The sequence below is a fragment of the Schistocerca piceifrons genome, chromosome 2 (genome assembly GCF_021461385.2).
Source record: "Schistocerca piceifrons isolate TAMUIC-IGC-003096 chromosome 2, iqSchPice1.1, whole genome shotgun sequence".
Lineage (NCBI taxonomy): Eukaryota > Metazoa > Arthropoda > Insecta > Orthoptera > Acrididae > Schistocerca > Schistocerca piceifrons.
Genome location: NC_060139.1, coordinates 268,388,090 through 268,412,708, shown reverse-complemented (window position 1 = coordinate 268,412,708; position 24,619 = coordinate 268,388,090). Strand labels below are relative to the sequence as shown.

Below are 24,619 nucleotides of genomic sequence, written 5' to 3'. Positions count from 1 at the left end.
GTTATATTTTAGGTGGCATAGCTATTCTCTGGTAATGTTTTGGATATTGGTAATGTTTTGTATATTGGTATGTTTTGTATATTCATGTATTTGAATACTTACACTCCTCAAATCAACTTAGTGGAGAGTACTTTAGCACCAGTCCCACTTCCCATCTTTCCTTTTACATCTGCAAATGGTCTGTGGGAAGAATGATTGTTGGCAAGCCTCCATGTGAGCTAAAATCTCTCTAATTTTACCTTCACGGTCTTTTTGCAGATATACGAAGGAGGAAGAGATATATTTGTTGACTCTTCTAGGAGCATACACACTCAGAATTTTAACAGTAAAGCACACTGTGATGCAGAATCTCTCACTTACAGTATATCTGCCACTAGAGCTGGTTGTGCATTTCTATGCCACTTAATCAACCTGTAACAAAATGCACTGCTCTTCTTTGAAACTTCTCTACTTCCTCTGTTGACTCTATCTGTTTGGATCCCAGACTGACAAGCAGTCTTCAAGTATTGATCGAATGAGGTTTTTGTTAGGTAACTCCTTTGTGGATGAACCAAACTTCCTGAGGGCTCTTCCAGTAAATGTCAGTCTGGCATAATCTTACCTGCAGTATTATGTGGTCATTTTGCTTTAAATTGCTCCATATGCATTCTACTAGATATTTAATGGATGTGACTGCTGCAAGTGATCGTTGCAGTCATGTAATCATACAATAATGAGCGTTTCTGCCTATTTATGTGCAATATGTTGTGATTACTTATGTTGAGGGACAACTGTCAGTCCTTGAACCAAGTGCTGATCCTCTGTAGGTCTTGCTACAGTTTGCTACAATTCTTTGTATGTAACTGTATCATCCACGGGAACCCTCACAGAACTTCTAATGCTATCCAGTAGGTCTTTCATGTATTATATTGTAAGAAGTAAAAGTCCTATAACACTCTCTTGGAGTGAACCCAAAGTTATTTTCACATATGAAGTTTTTTCTCCAATAAAAATGAGATGCTTTGGTCTGTTTGCTAGGAACTCATCGGGTGCTCTGTATTCTCTACACTCGTATTTCATTCATTTGGCTGTGGTGAGGAACTGTGTTGAACACCTTTCTGAAGTCAAGGAACAAGGCATCAACCTAGGGTGCCAATATACACTGCTGTCTGGTCCTGATGAACAAACAAACTGAGCTTGGTCTCCCACATTCATTTTTGGAATCCATGTTGATTACTTCAGAGGAGATTTTCAGTCTCTAGAAATCTCATAATAAGTGAGCATGAAACATGTTCCAAAATTCTGCCACAGACTGATACCAGCAGTATAGGTTTGTAACTGTATGCATCTGTTCAACAACCCTTCCTAGAAACAGGTTGACCTTCACATTTTTCTGGAGCCCATATTGAAATTCTACATCTACGTCTACATCTACATCTACATCTACATCCATACTCCACAAGCCGCCTGACGGTGTGTGGCGGAGGGTACCCTGAGTACCTCTATCGGTTCTCCCTTCTATTCCAGTCTCGTATTGTTCGTGGAAAGAAGGATTGTCTGTATGCTTCTGTGTGGGCTCTAATTTCTCTGATTTTATCCTCATGGTCTCTTCGCGAGATATACGTAGGAGGGAGCAATATACTGCTTGACTCTTCGGTGAAGGTATGTTCTCAAAACTTTAACAAAAGCCCGTACCGAGCTACTGAGCGTCTCTCCTGCATAGTCTTCCACTGGAGTTTATCTATCTTCTCCGTAACGCTTTCGCGATTACTAAATGATCCTGTAACGAAGCGCGCTGCTCTCCGTTGGATCTTTTCTATCTCTTCTATCAACCCTATCTGGTACGGATCCCACACTGCTGAGCAGTATTCAAGCAGTGGGCGAACAAGCGTACTGTAACCTACTTCCTTTGTTTTCGGATTGCATTTCCTTAGGATTCTTCCAATGAATCTCAGTCTGGCATCTGTTTTACCGACGATCAACTTTATATGATCATTCCATTTTAAATCACTCCTAATGCGTACTCCCAGATAATTTATGGAATTAACTGCTTCCAGTTGCTGACCTGCTATTTTGTAGCTAAATGATAGTAGATCTATCTTCCTATGTATTCGCAGCACATTACACTTGTCTACATTGAGATTCAATTGCCATTCTCTGCACCATGCGTCAATTCGCTGCAGATCCTCCTGCATTTCAGTACAATTTTCCATTGTTACAACCTCTCGATACACCACAGCATCATCTGCAAAAAGCCTCAGTGAACTTCCGATGTCATCCACCAGGTCATTTATGTATATTGTGAACAGCAACGGTCCCATGACACTCCCCTGCGGCACACCTGAAATCACTCTTACTTCGGAAGACTTCTCTCCGTTGAGGATGACATGCTGCGTTCTGTTATCTAGGAACTCCTCAATCCAATCACACAATTGGTCTGATAGTCCATATGCTCTTATTTTGTTCATTAAACGACTGTGGGGAACTGTATCGAACGCCTTGCGGAAGTCAAGAAACACGGCATCTATCTGTGAACCCGTGTCTATGGCCATCTGAGTCTCGTGGACGAATAGCGCGAGCTGGGTTTCACACGACCGTCTTTTTCTAAACCCATGCTGATTCCTACAGAGTAGATTTCTATCCTCCAGGAAAGTCATTATAATCGAACACAATACGTGTTCCAAAATTCTACAACGGATCAATGTTAGAGATATAGGTCTATAGTTCTGCACATCTGTTCGACTTCCCTTCTTGAAAACCGGGATGACCTGTGCCCTTTTCCAATCCTTTGGAATGCTACGCTCTTCTAGAGATCTACGGTACACCGCTGCAAGAAGGGGGCCAAGTTCCTTCGCGTACTCTGTGTAAAATCGAACTGGTATCCCATCAGGTCCAGCGGCCTTTCCTCTTTTGAGCGATTTTAATTGTTTCTCTATCCCTCTGTCGTCTATTTTGATATCTACCATTTTGTCATCTGTGCGACAATCTAGAGAAGGAACTATAGTGCAGTCTTCCTCTGTGAAACAGCTTTGGAAAAAGACATTTAGTATTTCGGCCTTTAGTCTGTCATCCTCTGTTTCAGTACCATTTTGGTCACAGAGTGTCTGGACATTTTGTTTTGATCCACCTACCGCTTTGACATAAGACCAGAATTTCTTAGGATTTTCTGCCAAGTCAGTACATAGAACTTTACTTTCGAATTAATTGGACGCCTCTCGCATAGCCCTCCTCACACTACATTTCACTTCGCGTAATTTTTGTTTGTCTGCAAGGCTTTGGCTATGTTTATGTTTGCTGTGAAGTTCCCTTTGCTTCCACAGCAGTTTTCTAACTTGGTTGTTGTACCACGGTGGCTCTTTTCCATCTCTTACGATCTTGCTTGGCACATACTCATCTAACGCATATTGTATGATGGTTCTGAACTTTGTCCACTGATCCTCAACACTATCTGTACTTGAGACAAAACTGTTGTGTTGAGCCGTCAGGTACTCTGTAATCTGCTTTTTGTCACTTTTGCTAAACAGAAAAATCTTCCTACCTTTTTTAATATTTCTATTTACGGCTGAAATCATCAATGCCGTAACCGCTTTATGATCGCTGATTCCCTGTTCTGCGTTAACTGTTTCAAATAGTTCGGGTCCCCTACAAATGTGTAGGTGAGTAAGACCAGAATAAAATGACCATTTTATCATTGTTTTGTTCAAGACAACTTGCAAGTCAAGGACAGCTTAAATTTAGCTGAAGATTTTAGTGTTGATATCATTTATAGTTAAACAAGCGACCTACATCCACATCACATGAATACCACTAAGTATCTTTCGCCAGATGACTTGCCTGCCATAGTTGTAATTAAATCTGTTCTTTAGGAAGTCGGCAGTATCTTACGCCAGCCTCCTGATAGTGATAACTCGCACCAGCTCATCCTTACAGTGGGGTCGTTGTATGTGGTTCCAAGGAGCTCTGCTGTTCATCAGTAGTTGGTAGTGGCATCATTTTCACAATGGCGAGGGACTTAAAGTCATCATAGTTCAGCCAATTTGCATGAAAAATTTATAAAATACATTCATAAACCATTCTCATGACTCGTCTATCTGTTAATGAAAACTGTATCAAAATCCAGAGTAGTTCTTGAGATTAGTGTAACATACAGACGGAGACCATAGTGGGTGACTTTTATTTATATACTTATAGACCAGAAGTTAGAAGAAGATAGATGCAGTTCACTGAATGTTTAAGGATGCAATCATTTACCATGAATGATGAAAATGTGAAAATAAGCTGTTACAGTGCTGTTGTGAAACCAGAATGTCTATACACAAGTGAATGTCTTGTGTATAACCATAATGTAGATAAATTAGAAATACTAGAAAGGCAAAATTATTAGGAAAATATTAGTCCTGCGAAAAACTTGGGAAGGATGGAACTTATATTGCGATGATGAAAATGTGGAATACATATCATAAGTAATGCAAAAAAGAAGATTTTTTTTTGTTTTGTTTTTTTCATCTATATCAAATACAAAGCAATAGATTAACCAAGAAGATATTCAAATATTTGTGGGATAAGAAATCAGAAAGAAGCTGCAGCCATGAAGTAAAAAAATGATTTAGAAAAAAATAATATAAAACCTGAAGAAAGAATGCACAGATGTTTGTTTTTAGGGAAAAAGTATTGAATATTGAAGGTTTCCAAGGTAGAAGAGTGAAAAGAACTAGTATGAAGTGGCCAGAAGACAGGAAAAAAGAACAAAGTGCAAATGAAAGAGTACTAGAAGAGTATTTGAAATCAGTACATGATCCTCAATTGACCACCCATCCACTCTCCCCTACCCCAACCCACACCCTCTAAAAAACAAAAGAGAGAGGAGGAAGAGGTAACCTCATCGGCTCAACTTCAGGAACTTGAGACCACAATCTGTTTGCAACTTAGTGAACAGGTTGTGATATGTGCCTAGACAGCCTGGTCAATAAGACCGTTGCCTACGAAAGGCGAGTTTCTGATTTACACTCTCACTGCAACACACAGTTTTATTGGGTCAGGGAGTTACTCTTTAAGATTTGGGTACAACATGGCCCATCCACTTGAAGAACAAAATGGTGCTCCGGCATGGGACCAGTGTCAGACACACTATCGTGGAGGAACAAGAAGAGATTGGAAAAGGAATCAAGAAATAAGAGTGAGAATGGGCATTATAAGTGGCATTGTCGAGACAATTGAAACAGAATGACTGAGGTGGCATGGACACATTAAAAGAATGTGGCCCAGCAGAGTAATAGAGTGGCACCCCTTGAAAAAAGAGAGTGAGGATGGACTAGGTGAAATTGAGTAATGGAAGTTAAAGAAGCCATTGAAGACTGGTGACGTCCAAGTGTGTGTGTGTGTGTGTGTGTGTGTCACATAAGTTTTCACCACATGTCATGCTTGATTAATTGTAAAATCCTTTAATGAGTGTTTCTGTGAAGATCAAATAGGAAAAAAAAATGTAAGTTTACTGAATAGTGAATGAAAAACTTTTTGTTTATTTCACAAGGGAACAACTTCAGACGTAAATAAACAATGTTGATGAAACTTTGCAGGTATGTAGGGGGGCCAAAATAATGAGTACCTATTTTTTCTTTTATGCCAATTTCACTTTTACGGAGTAAAACAAAGGCTGAAAGGTAATTTACCATATTGATTTCAGAGAGAATACCTTCAAAATCATGATATATAAAAAGATGTGTTTCATATAAAAGTTGAAATGTAATTAACATTCTTGAAAACTGTATAATCATCTTTTGTAGTGGTGTAAAATTTTACAAAATACCCGCATCACCATTAATTAATTTTGAAAATTCGAAACTTTTGTTACAGCAGAAATTAAATAATTTTTCATGGCATGTAGATCCCTATGTAATAAAGCTGATTCCTAATATATCATTTTGTGAAAATAAACTGTGCACAATGTGGTGTTGCAGTATTTTAAACATACCTAATTAAAATATCTAAACATTCATTAATGTTCTAATTATTTGTATAACTTATTTTTGTTTTATGTTTTACATTGTTTTATGTTTTAAAATCTCTCTCTCTTTTACATGATTGAAAGTAACTCATTACTACAATACAAAATCATTTCTATAATGATTATCTGTAAAGAACATTTCTATAATGATTATCTGTAAAGAAATGCTTAATATGTAAGGTTTTTTCTTCACACATAATACACATGACAGACAGCATGACATAAAACACAATTCAGCAGACTTCTCAAATTGTGTGGCTGGCGATCCTCTAAATATCCTGAATTGTATCAGGGACATTTCAGGAAACTGGGAAACCTCAACGAACAGAATTGATTGTATACTTGTCGTTGCAGCTTGATTAAGTTGTTTCTCAAATAGTATTTGACATTATAATCATGTTAGTAGAACTAGGTGTGAAATTTCACAAAGTTCTTCAACGTCAAAGCCACGTACACCCAGTGGCTGTATCTGCCCTATCGAGCCTTTTGGGATCACCAGATGAACAAGTTCATTGTCCTCAGGTAGGAAGCTCAAAATTGTTCTTTCACATTGACGACACGAAGAATCTCACAGTTGTACAGATTTTTCTCCTGCACTGTGAAATAAAACTATTTCAAGTATCTTTTGATGTAATCAGTCATTAGTTTGCCAGATTCTGATGCCATCACAAGAACACTTGGGGTTCAGAAAGAGACTGTTGAATTCTTAGTCCAAACTTTCCATAAGTTTATGAAAAAAGAAATGTTTTGAGCACCATAGCAGGGAAAAGGAACTAGTCAATGGGACAGGTACAGCTGTTGGACACACAGGGCTTTTGATGTTAGAAGAACATTGTGAGAAGGTTTGTCACATCTATTTCTGCTGAATGATTATGATGTCAGTCTCCACTTGAGAAACAGTATAATCAAGCTGCAGTGACTAGTATATAATCAGTTCTCTTCATCAAGGTCTTCAGATATAGTGAAATATACCTGGTACACTTCAGAATATTTATTCGATTGCCTGCCACAATTTGAGAAGCCTTCTGAATTTTGTTTTAGGTCATGCTGTCCATCATGTGTATTACGTGAAGAATTTTCATTCATTTTATGTGCATAGCATAAAAAAGTTAAGTTTTAAGCATTTTTTTGACAGATAATCATCAATTCAAACCATGTTAATGAATTATTTATTATTTCCAGTCAACGTAACACACATATGTGAAACGGTAAACTTAAAAAGGAAAAAATGAATTTAAAATGCAAAATAACAATTTAAAACACAAAAAAACAAATATAAGTATAATAATGAATGTTTAGGTACTTTAATTAGGTGCAATCAAAATACTCTGCCAGCACAATGTGTACACCTTATTTTAACAGAATAATATTTTGGAAACCACCTTTATTAGACATGGATGGATGCAGTGTGGAAGCTTCCAGATTATTACAGAAGTTGAGTATACAGTTTTCAAGAATGTTAATTATAAGTCAACTTTTATATGAAATACATTTTTTATATATCATAGTTCTGAAGATATTCCCTCTAAACCTAATATGCCAAATTACCTTTCAAGGTGTGTTTTACCCCTTAAAAGTAAAATTGGGGAAAAATGAAAACATACTTATTGCATTATTTCCACCCCTGTACATACCTACCAAGTGTTGTGAAGATTGTTTATTTACACCTGGGAATGTTGCCTTGTCAGTGCATCAAACATGTACAAAGTAAGGCCCCAGCAGGAAAGTAAGGAAATCTGTAAGAGTCTGAAGATGGATTTGTAATAAATCCAAAACAGGTAATGGTTTGATTTAAATAAACATTTTTGAACCATACTTTTGGTTAGTTGTTGTTTAAATTATAAACCATAAAATTCGTGACAGATTCAATATTTGTCTTTACACCAGGGCAGGACTTGAATCCAGAATTTTGTCTCTCATGGACAGTAGAGTTATTTGAATCGAGACCTGACAGATGAATTTTGCTAATTTGTAGTAGGGGCACTGTCAAAGAGACAAGCAGTTAGCGCTTGAAATTTGTATGTATATATAATGGGCATTGATAAGTACCATTAATTTAGTAACAGGGTGTATACAACCTGGGAGATCCAGGAAAAACCTGGGAATTTTTTCATCCAGGAGAAAACCGGGAAAAACCCGGAAATTTTTTAGAATTCCAGGAATTTTTTGTTGTTTTAGTTTTCAGTTAAAGTTTTTGTAATTTTGACTGGAATGAATCGATACTCTAACAAAGGATATTACTGTATCCCGCTACTGCAGAATAATACTGCAACAATAAAACGTGAACGAGAAAAAAAAAAAAAATAAATAAAACATAAATCACAAAGGAAATGTGGCATATACAACAACAAAACACAGTGCTCATACAAGCGTTTGCCAACAGCAAAATGTGTCAAAGGCTTTAGGAAGACTATGCAATGCTTCATAACAGCAAATTGCCTCTGATGAGCATGACGTCACAACTGTTTAGATTCGTTTTCGCCGTTACAAGCGTGCTCATGCGCATGCGCAGTTGAGTGGTGTATGAATAGTTGGGTTGTTGGATTGGGTTGATTTGGGGGAAGAGAGCAAACTGTGAGGTCATCGGTCTCATCAGATTAGGGAAGGATGGGGAAGGAAGTCGGCAGTGCCCTTTCAAAGGAACCATCCCGGCATTTGCCTGAAGCGATTTAGGGAAATCACGGAAAACCTAAATCAGGATGGCCAGATGTGGGATTGAACCGTTGTCCTCCTGAATGCGAGTCCAGTGTGCTAACCACTGCGTCACCTCGCTCGGTATGAGTAGTACCTTCTCCCGTTTCTGGCTACAGAAATGGGGCTGTTGGCTGTGTAAACAGTCGCAGCAAGCAGCTAGATGCATCTGGGAAAAATTTTACTGTCGCGCCCAAGCTGCCAGATTCACGCGTGCGCAGCGGGCCCGGATCTATGAGTAAGGAAGGGGGGGGGGGGGGGGCAAATTCATATTCTTGAGGAGAAAAAACCTTGTTTCACCAAGCGCCTAGCATCCAGCGCACGTTGGTCTATCGATTACTCATATGAGTTTGGTGCGCATCCCTGTTGGTTTTTGAACACACTCTGCAAGTTGATTTCTGAATGAATCATAAACTGCGTGGGGTAGCCGTGCGGTCTAGGGCGACTTGTCACGGTTCACGCGGCTCCCACCGTTGGAGGTTCGAATCCTTCCTCGGGCATGGGTGTGTTTGTTGCCCTTAGCGTAAGTTAGTTTAAGTTAGATTAAGTAGTGTGTAAGATTAGGGAGTGATGACATCAGCAGTTTGCTCCCATGGTTAAATAAATAAGTTGATTTTTGAATGCGTGCATAGTGTTCATGATGTCTCTGTCAGGGGAATCCTCGCCGCATCTAGAAATAATCTTTCCTGCAGGCAAAAGGGGACCGGGCTATACAAGCTGAGTGGAGTAAAGCCGAATGAGTGAACACCAATCGCTGTCTGATTATGTTGTTGATTTGGTTTGCGAATGACCAGTGTTGTTATAATTACTAGGGAAATCCATAGATTCAGACTACCTAAGTGGAAATAAACGACTAACAGGAATAACAGGTAAGAAAGATTACCGTATTTACTCGAATCTAAGCCGCATGTTTTTTCTGGTTTTTTGTAGTCCAAAAAACCGCCCGCGGCTTAGAATCGAGTGCAAAGTAAGCGGAAGTTCTGAAAAATGTTGGTAGGTGCCGCCACAACTAAGACCTGCCGTCGAATATATGTAGTGCTACACAGGCATGCTTTGCAGGCACAAAGATAAATACTGGCGCCGAAACTTCTGCGTTAGTAAATAAATTTTAAAAAACATATTGTTCATCTTTGAATGTAGCAGCATTTCAATGTACTACGAAAATCCGACTGGCAAGACTGTTTGGGATGCTTGTCAATATGGCCAACTCTACACCCTGAATTTTTTCCTACCTGTGAGATGATTGCTAATAGGAACTTTTATCTATTGTGAATCACATGCAGTATTCTCTTCACCGTAAGAATAATACGAATATAAACATTTTGCCATGTATTGTTTCGTGTTTGCTGCTATCTCATTTAAATCTTGTCTGTCTAATAAACTACAAAACTAGAGTGAGACAACAGCAAACGCGGAAGAATATACATATCGTGTCTTGTTTATATTCGTATTATTCGTATTCCTAATAGTGATACATTCAGAAATGAAGCACGACAATTGACTAGATTTTTAAATCTAAGATGACTCTAATTTCTGTGCAGAATGTAATGTACTAAAGAGGCTTCTGCAAAAATTTTCAAACGGAGAAAAATTTTCGCTAAACTCTCGTTAAGAACATCTTCTATCATACGCAGTCTATTATTTGTTTCTTGATGATTATCGAAGAAAGCAGCAGTGTAAGTAACAAGAAATAGCAGTCTCTTGCTATTGTTTCGCTAATGAGACGATTCCTCTCTTTTGTTTTTTAATTGTAAGCGGCGGTAGCGTGCACAAAAGCAAGCCATGCCGCGAGTGGGGACAGGTCGTAAACACACAGTATCAGAATGCGACAAACAATGCATGACACATTAAAATAATACATTTTCAGCTTCGAGTAACATAAACACCTATAACAAAGAGAACAGCATTTATCAGATCAAAGAAAAATAAGCAGTCAATTCAAACCAGAGGAAGCACGTGAAAAAGAATGGGTACCCGTATAAATACGGACAGAGTGTCTGACGCATAGCAATGGCTACCTGGTAAAGCTTAACTACTAAGCTTATGACTCGAACCAAACTACGACCTAAATTGTGTCTCATATTACAATGGACCAACTTTGTTTTGATTTGGTGGTGCGGCCTAAAACTTTTCTCTCCCCTTGAATTTCGAGTCTCAAATTTCAGGTGCGGCTTAGATTTGGGAAATTTTTTTTTTCGAGTCTCATTTTTCAGGTGCGGCTTAGATTCGAGTAAATACGGTACATATTATCTTCTCGATGTATCCAGGAAAATGAAAATTTGTCAGAAATTTTTTGGGCAGGTCGCTACACCAGTAAGGGGCCAGTTGCACAGTCCCCGTGTAGCAGCCGCTTAAGTTCTATTCTGGAAGTAGAGTGGAAAATGGTTTGTAGGAACATAACAACGCCTAACCGGAGAATAATCAGGGATAACTAAACCGGTGATTCTGGCAGGGTTAGTGAAGTTAACCGGCGAATAAGTTTTGACAAAGGCAGGAATAGTTCCAGAATTAGTCATGACAAGATTGTTTGTTGGAACAAGGAAGGAGAAGAAACGGAGACATCACACAAATTAGGGAAGAATATGACGATTCCAAATTCATTTAAAAATCTCGTACTTTTCGATCTCGTGCTTGAGAAACTGGCGCTTATGAATGACATGTGAAGCTGTTTTCTAACATAAAGCTTTTTGCTTGTAGTAGGCCTAATAGGCATTTTATGTTGACCTTCATGAATTATATATTCTGTCGTGTTATAAAAATGATCATTTGTGCCAAAACAGTCTCGTTTATTTGGTGTGTGTTACAATTTCTGCAGTGTTAGAAAGGCCAATTTTGTTTTATCTAGCAGATATTGACAAAATAGACGCAATCAGATGGAGAAATCACACCAGTCTTGAGTATTATTTGTATTAACAGCTTATGCAGTATTAGACAACAATATTTCAATTTTTCATGTAGCAGAACGTTTGACGAACTTTGAGGTAATAGATTCTTTCGCAGAAAGGAAAGCACGCCATGTAAAGCTATAGCAAGATTAGAGAGAAAACAATGCTAGGAGCTAAGGATTGAAGAAATGTGTACTGTATTGTTTGTCTATTGTCTTTACTGGTTTTATGTATCCTATATTTAATTTTATGTCACCCAAAACAGAAAGTTATTAGGTAACAGGCAATAAAGAGTGAAAATTTTCTTAAGAGTTCTTGTCCTCCTGATTACAAGGGAGCAGGAGAGGCACCACAGGAAATTTTAATTTCCACTGTCCTGAATGTAGTTTGATGGCATCCGGTACAAAACATACACGTTTCAATTCCACGGAGCGAAATACAGTGACTTGCGATAGAAGAATGCTGTGTGAAGAGGGGTGGCACTGCACTCTGGCACGCTTAAGACCAAATTTCCTCGAACATATACGTTTTATGTATCAGACACCTCTGGTTCGGAAATGTCGTAGATCCTGGGCTGATGCTCAGAGCAGTCTGAGTTATAGTGGGGAAGTGTGTAGTCTCCATGTGACCCGTGTTTACATTTAGTGATTATGCTGTTTCCTGTTCATTTACTGCTCTGACATCAAATGAAAATAAAATGGATTTCTGTGGCCGGGAGCTATCAAGTGAATTAAAATACATTCGCCTAATTATGGAAGGCTAATATAAGTTGTTGGTTTCAGATTTCATTTTATTTCCACTTTTCTGACAGCCATGCATTAATCGCCTTGTAGAACAATGAAGTGTGTCGGTTTGCTAAAACAATTTGGTTTTTATTAATCTTTTACACTGAGGCAGTCAATGTGTTTGAAACGAAGTGTTTAGCTCCACACTATTGCCTAATTTCAACTGCTCTCTGCATTTCAAGTGAACGTTTGCATCTTCAAGTACATATGGCATTATGCCATAATAAAGAATCAAAAATGAGTTAATACATACTGGTACTTCAAGAAAATTTACATCCCTAAATCCACACTGAAAAGCTTGATATTAGGTCGAGGCCTACTTCATTGGTAATATGGACATAATAATGTGCTCTTTAAGTATGCACTTCAAATGTGCCATTTTAGTATGGTTCACAAAAATTCGATGCTCTTGCAGTATCCTCTGATGTCTTTTATGAAGTAGTGAAGTAGTTTTACACGTACAAACATACAGGCTTCCTGCGTCATAGCAGCTGCCAAAGTGCGGTGACGCCTGTTATCTGGCACTTTCTCACTACTGAAACAAACCTGTTTCTAACAGGTCGCGGGAAAATATTGCGAATGGTGCTTTGAAAAGCATTACTTTCAAAGTAAATTTCATTTTATGCAAGTTGAACTATGTGCGAGAATGTACGATGAATTTCTTAAATCACAGAGCGTATGATGATGAGCCATTTAGGAGTATTTCGAGCCCAAAAGATCAGACATTCATGTCGTTATTATGAGCAAATTGATATAGTGCTACAGGAAGCTCTCTCCTCTGCGGTAGCCAATTTATTTGTGGAAAACTTTAGAGGACAAGTCACTGGACTCGGCCAAAAATTTTACTGGCACATCTGTGTGATATGTCTTAAAGTGTAACGCGCGCAAAAAATATTTACATTATATGTGAAAGCTTAGCTTCTCTTGCAGCTCATTAACCTTAGAGACCAATAAGCTTTTCTTTTCTTGTAGCAACACTGTGTATATTAATTTAAAACATTAACTTCTCTTGTTTGTGTATCCGCACTACTTAACAGTGATGTTGCTATTGGCTGACTACATCACGTATCCTGTGGTGTGAATATCCGCTGTCATTGGCTGGCGGGATCATGTGACATAGGCTATGACTGGCTTATAAAAGCGCATCACAATCTCGATTACAATGGTTCAGAAAGTAACATGCGGGGCTTTGGTTGAATTTGAATTTATAATTTCGTAATACGAAAATATGCAGCGTACATGTTGCTGCTCATCTAAAATCTTTCCAAAAGGAGTTTTCTTCCCCGAGTTTCGGTTTCTATAGTGCCCGGAAATTCTACGCCCGTGTATAAACAGATAACCATTCAAAGAATTGATAAGTTTTACAGTTACGAAGGAAAATATACGGTCACTTAATAATACGGAAAAAGTGTGTTTTCATCCGGGACAAAGTGTATTTTTAACCGGGAAATCCGGGAAAAATCTGGGAATTTTTTTTCCTTGTCCGCGTATACACCCTGAGTAAGTAATTTAAGGAGTAACGGCAACAACTCACCAAATAGTTGAGGCACAAAGTTGTCAGTAGGAACAGAAAAGACAGAGAATATTCTTAGCTTTTGTACGAATCTTTCATATGAAAGCTAACAACTGTCATGTCCTGGCACAGGTGGAACACACAAATACAGAGTTAGTGAGGCCTGAATAGCACAATTGGAACACTGAGTTTGTTTTGATGTTTTAATTACTCTAATCAAGCGTTGCAGCAGAGATGAGAGGGAGTAGGACCTGTTGGTTGCTTGGTTTGGCATAGCTGACTGGTGGAAAAGAATTGGTTTGGCAGGAATGAGCTGTTGAAGCAGCAGGTAAATAATTTTCTTTAAATGTATTTATTTATCTCTAAACACATTGACGTGGGGTGTCTGATTAGTTACCCTTTATTATACTTATAGTCATACAGGTTCCTATAAATTCATTCAGAATCCCGCCTCAGGACCCTACTCTTACTATATATGAGCTGCAACTAATTTCATAGATGAATGCTCTTACTGTCATTCATTCTGTAAACTACTAACTCCCTGTCCCCTTGACCCAATTCACTATTAACACTTGGCCTTACAGGAGACAAGTATTAATCAGTGACTTGTACCTGGTATTAACTGAAATGTTCAGCAGATAGCTATTTGAGACAGAGACTAGCTTTCTGTTCAACACTGCTCCAGTGAAAACATAAAGTGCTACTTATGTATCCGTTGTAGTCGTGTCCACCAGAATATTACATCGTCTTCTTATAGAGCTTCTGAAGCTCCATCAGTAACTGCTGTTAGGCTTTAACCCTGCCCAGTGACTGTTTGACCCTCAAGTGGGCGTACCTCTTTTTATAACACGAGCGTACGTGCGGCATACTTTGCACATATGTGAAGAATACATGTCTTTATGTTACCTAGGTAAACATGTATGAGCAGAATCACATTTTACTCTTAGTTTAATTAAAATGAACTTACATTATATGAGCTAAATCACTGTTTAGTGAAACAATAATAAAATCAACTTTCATTGTATCGCTCTGACACTGCGTACAAGTGGTACCCCACAATAATGACACACTTGAAGCATTAAACAGCGCAGTTGCATCAGATCATAGCCAAGCACTTATTCGGTTGCTAGTTATCTCGTTGACAACTGCCTGATTGTGGCCACTAGTTCGAAATCTGGATCATTTTATTGTATGGATTGCAAGTTTTTCTTGCCAGCGCACTGTTTATTTTATATTACTGTTGTTCACTTTGACGCATGACAGCACAATTTAACAGTGTGGTAGCTGAAGCAGTAATGAAGGAATGGGTATGGTCTTCCAACTTTTACACAACATTTCAATGGTACAAAACAGTGTTATTTCTGGTTGGCGCACTTACCATAGGTACACCCACTTGAGGGTTAAATTCAGAGAAAGCAACTGATTTACAACTTACTGCAGACAGGGACTTGTAAAAATACCCCATAAGTACATACAAAAGAAATCATTTTATTCACAATAATATTTAATTTGCTATTAAAGATGCACATAGAACACTTCATCTACATCTACATTTATACTCCGCAAGCCACCCAACGGTGTGTGATGCAGGGCACTTTACGTGCCACTGTCACTACCTCCCTTTCCTGTTCCAGTCGCATATGGTTCGCAGGAAGAACAACTACCGGAATGCCTCTGTGCACGCTCGAATATCTCTAATTTTACATTCATGATCTCCTCGGGAGGTATAAGTAGGGGGAAGCAATATATTTGATATCTCACCCAGAAACGCACCCTCTCGAAACTTGGACAGCAAGCTACACCACGATGCAGAGCATGCCTCTCTTGCAGAGTCTGCCACTTGAGTTAGCTAAACATCTCCATAATGCTATCACGCTTACCAAATAACCCTGTGACGAAACTCGCTGCTCTTCTTTGGATCTTCTGTGTCTCCTCTGTCAACCCGACCTGATACAGATCCCACACTGATGAGCAATACTCAAGTATAGGTCGAACGAGTGTTTTGTAAGCCACCTCCTTTGTTGATGGACTACATTTTGTAAGGACTCTTCCAATGAATCTCAACCTGGCACCCGCCTTACCAACAATTAATTTTATATTATCATTACACTTCAAATCGTTCCGTACGCATACTCCCAGATATTTTACAGAAGTAACTGCTACCAGTGTTTGTTCCGCTATCATATAATCATACAATAAAGGATCCTTCTTTCTATGTATTCGCAATACATTACATTTGTCTATGTTAAGGGCCAGTTGCCACTCCCTGCACCAAGTGTCTGCCTGCTGCAGATCTTCCTGCATTTTGCTGCAATTTTCTAATGCTGCAATTTCTCTGTATATTACAGCATCATCCGCAAAAAGCCGCATGGAGCTTCCGACACTATCTACTAGGTCATTTATATATATTGTGAAAAGCAATGCTCCCAAAACACTCCCCTGTGGCACACCAGAGGTTACTTTAATGTCTGTAGACGTCTCTCCATTGAGAACAACATGCTGTGTTCTGTTTGGTAAAAACTCTTTAATCCAGCCACACAGCTGGTCTGATATTCCGTAGGCTCTTACTTTGTTTATCAGGCGACAGTGCGGAACTGTATCAAACGCCTTCCGGAAGTCAAGGAAAATGGCATCTACCTGGCAGCCTGTATCTAGTATTTTCTGGATCTCATGAACAAATAAAGCGAGTTGGGTCTCATACGATCGCTGTTTCTGAAATCCATGTTGATGCCTACAGAGTAGTACAGTGGCATGATACGCGAGCAAAAAACATGTTCTAAAATTCTACAACAGATCGATGTCAGAGATATAGGCCTATAGTTTTGCGCATCTGCTCGACGACCCTTCTTGAAGACTGGGACTACCTGTGCTGTTTTCCAATGATTTGGAACCTTCCGTTCCTCTAGAGACTTGCGGTACACGGCTGTTAGAAGGGGGGGGCAAGTTCTTTTGCGTCTCTGTGTAGAATCGAATTGGTATCCCGTCAGGTCCGTGGACTTTCCTCTGTTGAGTGATTTCAGATGCTTTTCTATTCCTTGGACATTTATTTTGATGTTCACCATTTTTTTGTTTGTGCGAGGATTTAGAGAAGGAACTGCAGTGTGGTCTTCCTCTGTGAAACAGCTTTGGAAAAAGGTGTTTAGTATTTCAGCTTTACGCGTGTTATCCTCTATTTCAATGCTGTCATCATCCCAGAGTGTATGGATATGCTGTTTCGATCCACTTACTGATTTAACGTAAGACCAGAACTTCCTAGGATTTTCTGTCAAGTCGGTACATAGAATTTTACTTTCGAATTCACTGAACGCTTCACACATACCCCTCCTTACGCTAACTTTGACATCATTTAGCTTCTGTTTGTCTGAGAGGTTTTGGCTGCGTTTAAACTTGGAGTGAAGCTCTCTTTGCTTTCGCGGTAGTTTCCTAACTTTGTTGTTGAACCACGATGGGTTTTTCCCGCCCCTCACAGGTTTACTCAGCACATACCTGTTCAAAACGCATTTTATGATTGCCTTGAACTTCTTCCATAAACACTCAACATTGTCAGTGTCTGAACAGAAATTTTCATTTTGATCTGTTAGGTAGTCTGAAATCTGCCTCCTATTACTCTTGCTAAACAGATAAACCTTCCTCCCTTTTTTTATATTCCTATTTACTTTCATATTCAGGGATGCTGCAATGGCCTTATGATCACCGATTTCCTGTTCTGCGCTTACAGAGTCGAAAAGTTTGGGTCTGTTTGTCATCAGTAGGTCCAAGATGTCTCCACGATTCAGTTCTCTGTTTAATTGCTTGAGGTAATATTCGGATAGTGCACTCAGTATAATGTCACTCGATGCTCTGTCCCTACCACCCGTCCTAAACATCTGAGTGTCCCAGTCTATATCTGGTAAATTGAAATCTCCACCTAAGACTATAACATGCTGAGGAAAATTACGTGAAATGTATTCCAGATTTTCTCTCAGTTGTTCTGCCACTAATGCTGCTGAGTCGGGAGGTCTGTAAAAGGAGCTAATTATTAACCTAACTAGGTTGTTTAGTATAACCTCCACCCATAATATTTCACAGGAACTATCCACTTCTATTTCACTACAGGATAAACTACTACTAACAGCGACAAACACGCCACCACCAGTTGCATGCAATCTATCCTTTCTAAACACCATCTGTGCCTTTGTAAAAATTTCGGCAGAATTTATCTCTGGCTTCAGCCAGCATTCCGTACCTATAACCATTTCAGCTTCGGTCCTTTCTATCAGCACTTGAAGGTCTGGTACTTTACCTATGCAGCTTCGACAGTTTACAATTACAGTACCGATTGCTGCTTGGCCCCGCATATCCTGACTTTGCCCCGCTTTTTTTTTCCACCCTTTGAGGCTGTTGCCCTTTCTGTACTTTCCCAAGGCCATCTAACCTAAAAAACTGCCCAGTCCATGCCACACAACCCCTGCTACCCGTGTAGCCGCCTGCTGGGTGTAGTGGACACCTGACCTGTCCAGCGGAACCCGAAACCCCACCACCCTATGGCGCAAGTCGAGGAATCTGCAGCCCACACGGTCGCAGAACCGTCTCAGCCTCTGATTCAGACCCTCCGCTCGGCTCTGTACCAAAGGTCCGCAGTCAGTCCTGTCGACGATGCTGCAGATGGTGAGCTCTGCTTTCATCCCACTAGCGAGACTGGCAGTCTTCACCAAATCAGATAGCCGCCGGAAGCCAGAGAGGGTTTCCTCTGATCCATAGCGACACACATCATTGGTGCCGACATGAGCGACCACCTGCAGATGGGTAGACTTCTGATTGAATTTGCGGTTAATGATAAAGGTGAATTTAGGATGAAATGTGCAGTTTACAACTACAACACTAGAAGTAAAAATAATTTCCCTGTAGGTCATGCATCCCTATCTATGGTTTAGAGTGGAACTTTGTGTCTTGATGCAAAATTATATAATAGGTCTGTCTTCGGTTTATTAGGAGAATTCTAGGAAACTGTAGCTCACCCATAAAGATGACCGTACACAGAACAGTTGTGAAAGCCATTCTTGAGTACTGTTCGAGTGTTAGGATCCCCACCAAGTTGGATTAAAGGAAGACACCAAAGCAAATCAGAGGTCTGGTGCTAGATATGTTACTGGTTGGTTCAGTTGACATGCAAGTATTATGGAAATGTTTTGTGAACTCAAATGGGAATACCAGAGGTAATATGACATTCTTACCATGATACACTACTGAGAAAATTTAGAGAACAGGCATTTATGACACTGTAGAACAACCCTGCTGCCACCAAATTACATCTTGTACTAGGGCTGCAAGGACAAGATAACATGAATCAGGGTTTGTATGGAAACATATAGACAGTCAGTTTCCCGTGCTCCATTTGCAGGTGGAAGAGAAAATGGAATGACTAATAGTACTTTGAGGTACCCTTTGCCATGAACTGTATGGTGTCTTGCAGAGTATGTATGCATATGTGGATTTTACCACAATGTTTGTACTGCGGTAAGTAAATTAGTCATATCCGTAATGTTTACAGCAACCAGGTTTTGACTTTGCCACTATATAGGCAACTGATAGTAGTCTGAGTAAGGTAATATAAGTACAGAGTGAGTCAAAAAGGACTTTACAATTTTGGAATGATTTAGAAATTTACTGAGACAACTTACAGAATCAGTAGATTTGTCATTTCGTAGCAAACATTCTGCCACCAGAAGTGCCAGCATAGTGCACAGTTAAAGTGGCTAATTTCACTGGTACGGAGCGTGCTTGCTGTGAAAGTTGTAAAGTCCTTTTTGATTCACCCTGTACTTTGTTTTAAGTGTTAGGTACAAGCAACAGCTGAGTAATAGAAGATGGGTTGCAGTTGCTGTTTTTCTGTTAGTACACACAAACTTATGTGAGCTAATTTAAAAGTAATTCACATAAGAATGGCCATGAGTTGACAAGCAGTAGTCACAATTTTTTGTTCTTATACTTTACAGAAGTAACCTTCACTGGTTGCCTGTTAATAGATAACTGTAGTAATTCCATAGAGCCTTCAGCTCACCATCATAATGTCGTTTACAGAAATAATGAGTGAATAAATGAATCAAACCTGATTGAATATATAGGTACTGTACACTCAAGCTGTATTGAAACTGTGTACATTGCTAACTCTGCCGAATAATGTTCTGTTACTCCGTTCACTCCATCAGTGCTGGGTTCAGTGATCTCTTAGTTTAATTATGTGTTTTTAGGCTGGGCATGATAAATGGTACAAGAAAGTTCGTCCACATCTACATCTATACTCCACAAACCATTCTGACCCAAGTTGCTGGTCATGTGTGCGTGAGATGTGCTTGGTTGTGTGTATGAATGGTGTGTTTCTCTTTTGCTATTGAAGACTGTGGCCGAAAGTTTTATGTATGTGTCTTTTAATTGTGCCTGTCAGCACCTTAACATGCCTTCTTTACAGTAAGCAGAAATCTATTCAGTCTAGTGTTTGCCTTTCATAAGATTAGTTTCGTGTAATTGTTGCAATTTAAATCACCCTGTGTGAACATTCCCAGATATTTAATGAATGTGATTATTCCCTGTAATTGTTCAGGAAACATGTAATTGAGCTAACTGCTACCCTTCAGCAGGTGTCAATTCTTTGTAGGTCTTCCCTCATTTTGCTAGTTTTTTAGCGTTATGACTTCCTTACATGCAATGGCAACATCTTCAAACATATCTCTCTCTCTCTCTCTCTCTCTCTCTCTCTCTCTCTCTTTCTTTCTTTCTTTCTTTCTCTTTCTAATTTTTTTATTTTATTTTACATGTCTAGTTTGGTAGGAGCTAATTTCCATGACCATGGAACAAGTCATCACGTGAAATTAACACCAGAAAAATTAATAATAGATAATATAAAATTTATATGAATTCTATGCAAATGACAAGCTGCAGAGTGTATATGAACACAATCAACTACATAACAAAGGATTTGCTTAAATTTTTTCCAGGGATTCCCAACAGATTAGAAGCAGTGAGCCACGAGGAAATTCTTCAGTTTGGACTTGAAATTGCAAGGATTACTTCTAAGATTTTTTAAATTCTTGTGGTAGGTTATTGAAAATGGATGCGACAGAATACTGTTTGGCTTTCTGCAGAAGAGTCAACGAGGTGTGATCCAAATACAGATTGGACATCTGCCTAGTATTAACTGAGTGAAAGCTGCCAATTTTTGGGAATAAACTCGTATTGTTAATAACATTCAACATTAAAGAAATTATATGTTGAGAGGCCTTAAAGAAAGTATATGTTGAGAGTCCAGTGTCAGAATTACCAGACTTCTGAACAGAGGTTGGCAAGAGGTACACTGCATACTGTACGAACTGTTTGTTTCTGACCTTAAAAAACCCTTTACGAATGGGAATAGTTAACACAGAAGATGTGCAGTATGTCAGAAGTGAATGAAACTAAGCAAAGAAGTCTAATTTTCATGTTGAACTATCACTTATTGCAGTTACTTTTCTAATGATGGATATTGTAACATCCAGTTTTTGAATAAGATCGCAAACATGGGCTTTTACATGAAAGCTTACCATCAATCTAAACACCTAGAGATTTGGACTGTCCAGACTCTCTCTCAGAGGGCTCGCCACTCATTGTTGGGTTCGTGCTTGGCTACTGTGGGGCCCTTGCCTGTGCAGCATCTTTTCCCTTCCGTGCTGTATGTCTATCCTCTTGCTATTCTTTTTCCCCTTTCTTGGGGAACATGTCTAGGGTGTTTTTGGGAATGTTCTGCTTTGTCCCTAGCTACATAAGAACAGTCTCACGTCTGTGTTTGAGGCCTCCTCTTTTCCTTCTTCCTCCCTGTACACTCCTGAGTGCCAGCCCATGCATCTGGCACCTGACAGGTGACTGGGTAACGCATAATTCCCAGCCGCTGGTCAACAGGTGGGTTTGCACGTACCCCCTGGTACAGGCCAGTGCCAGGCAAGGGTGATTGTGTGAGCTGCTACCTTTCCAAATTGCCGATTGGTCCCTCTGTCAGGTGTTCAGGAGGTGTGGCCTGAGGTGTGAACAGTCACCTAAGGCAAGTGCACCCCCTGGTGAAGGCGGTCCCCAGTTGGATGGAGCATGCCATTGGAGATACTGACAGTCATGGGGGATTTTCTCGCATTGAGCCAATCATGCCGCTGCCTCTCGAGGTTGTCCCATGTATCTCGATGAGTGGACTGTCCAGGAGATCCAGGTAAAGAAAAAAGTACTGTACCCTGTTGCTCACAAGTTATTGACTAGTTGCAAATCCTGCTTTCTACCATCCGGCACTTACAGCACTGTTCTTGCTATATCTCGCTCTACAAAGGATGTGGCCACACAGACATGCGACCTCAAATTCACCACTGAGGTTGTGAAATTGCCCATTGTCATGGTAGTGTTGCCGTCTCCTCATCCAGCTGTGCAACAAGTCATCAGACTCTCGCCTCAGGGGGCAAAGTCACCAGTTACACAACTGGCCTTCAGAAATGACAGAAGGAATACTACTGTGAAGACTCCAGTCAGCCAACACCTGAGTCTTTCTCTTCTAACTGGAAAGGCTCAAAGAAGTCCAACGAAGGCAAACGGTCTTCTCCTTCGCTGATTCGAAGATCCTCTTTGACAGTGTGGCCACATGATACCCTCACTGGACTGACCTCCATGTCACTGGAGTGCACCACCAACCATTTTTCTGCACTGGACAGCAGAAGAAAGCCAATGCTTCTGTATACCTCATGGAGCAGTATCCTTCTGCCTCTGTACCCTGTAACAGCATGTCTTCACAGGCTGGCACTTGGCAGACGCCGAGGTGACACTCCTTTGTTTTTCCTTATCATAACTCTCCTTCAATGGAACATCGCGACCTTCGATCCAACAAAGACGATTTAAGGCTGCTCTTAGACTCTCAGTGTCCACTTGTTCTCTGCTTTCAGAAAACAAAATTACATCCTCACGACCGCTTTGAGCTTTGGCATTTCTTCCCTGTCCATTTTGACCTTCCCCCTGAGATCGGCATTCCATCTCTTGGGGGAGTCATGCTGCTCATATGGGATGACATTCATAGTCAACCCATCTCCCTGACTACCCGTCTTCAAGCTGTTGCAGTTCGCCTTTTCCTTCTTCACTTGACCTTTTCCCTTTGTACTGTTTACATCGCTCCGTCATTCAGTGTCACCAGGGCAGAATTCCTCCAGCTTATTGGGCAGCTACCTCACCCCTTTCTGCTGCTCAGTGACTTTAATGCGCTCCATCCCCTTTGGAGTTCACCCAGAACCTGTCCGAGAGGTGCCCTGTTGGCTGACCTTCTTAATCAACTTAACCCTTTCTGCCTTAACACAGGAGCTCCCACTTCCTTTCAGACTCCTCGCACACTTATTTCCATTTGGACCTATCCTTCTGCACTGCCCAGCTTGCCCATCATCTCGAGTGATCTGTTCTCTCTGACACATTCTCAAGCAACCATTTCCCCTATGCTGTCTGTTTGCTCACTCCTACCCCGCCTCCGTGCACACCCAAAAGGTAGCTTACTGCGGCCAACTGGAGGCTTCATTCCTTCCTGGTGACCTTTGACGAACAACATTTCCCCAGTTGTGATGATCAGGTGGAATATCCTACAAACATTATCCTTACCATCGCAGAACATTCTATTCCTCACACTTACTCTTTACCACACTGTGTCCAGGTCCCTTGGTGGACTGAGGTGTGCCACAACACAATTTGCACACAGAAATGTGCTCTCCGCATTTTTAACCATCGTCCTATGATGACAAACTGCATTCATTATAAACAGGTCCATGCACAGTGTAGTCACATTCTTTGGAATAGCGAAAAAGCTAGCTGGATTTGATTCACTAGTTATTTTAACAGTTCCACTCCCTCTTCCATCATGTGGGCCAACCTCCGATGGCTCCCCGAGACCAAGATTCATTCCCCAATTTCCGGCCTGACAGTAGCAGACAGATATCATTGTGGACCCTATTGCTGTCTCCAACAGCTTGTGCCGCCATTTTGCGGAGATTTCATGCTCCTCCCGCTATCATCCTGCCTTCCTCCATCGGAAACGAGTGGAGGCAGCTAAGGCAATACCCTTCTCTTCTCCAAATTGTGAGTCTTACAATGCCGTCCTTACTGTGAGATAGCGAGATCATGCTCTCACTTCATCCCAATCCTCCGCCCCAGGGTCAGACGCTGTTCACTTTCAAATGTTGCAACACCTTTCTCTTGCAGATAAGCACTTTCTGCTTAATACGTACCACTGCATCTGGGCACATTCCCCGTGAAGCCATTGTCATACCTATACCCCAGTAAGAACAAAAACCTTCCTTCTAGTTATTGCCCCATTTCTCTCACCAGCTGTGTTTGCAAGGTGATGGGACCTGTGATTCATGCCCAACTGGTATGGTGGCTTGAGTCTCGCAATTTGCTAACCACTGCACAGTGTGTATTTCAAGTACGGCATTCTGCAGTTGACCATCTCGTCACTTTGTCCACCCATGTCATGAATGGTTTTCTGTGGAAATCTCAGACTGTGGCCATGTTCGATTTGGAGAAAGCCTATGACATCTGCTGGAGGACTGGTACCCTCCATACTCTCTACATGTGGGGCTTCCATGGGTGCCTGCTCGTTTCCTTCAGGAATTTTTAAAAGACCAAGTTTTCAAGGTACATATCAGTTCTGCTGTGTTGGACACCTTTATACAGGAAAATGCCGTTTGTCAGGGTTCCACCCTGAGCATCATCCTCTTTGCTATCACCGTTAACCGTATAA

The 24,619-nt window shown here is 40.3% G+C and overlaps 1 protein-coding gene across 3 annotated transcripts in view; it reads left to right on the top strand.

Moving 5' to 3' along the window:
* The window catches only part of LOC124777509 (protein sister of odd and bowel-like), a 110,848-nt gene that overhangs the window by 58,281 nt on the left and 27,948 nt on the right, over positions 1-24,619 (top strand). The window contains exon 6 of one of the 3 annotated variants that reach the window (XM_047252956.1): positions 20,832-20,907. The exons of the other annotated variants lie outside the window; for them this stretch is intronic. Coding sequence (XP_047108912.1) covers positions 20,832-20,849 — 18 coding nt within the window. The 3' untranslated portion in view covers positions 20,850-20,907. Of the gene's footprint in view, positions 1-20,831; positions 20,908-24,619 lie in introns of those variants that run through there. 3 annotated transcript variants of the gene reach the window in all.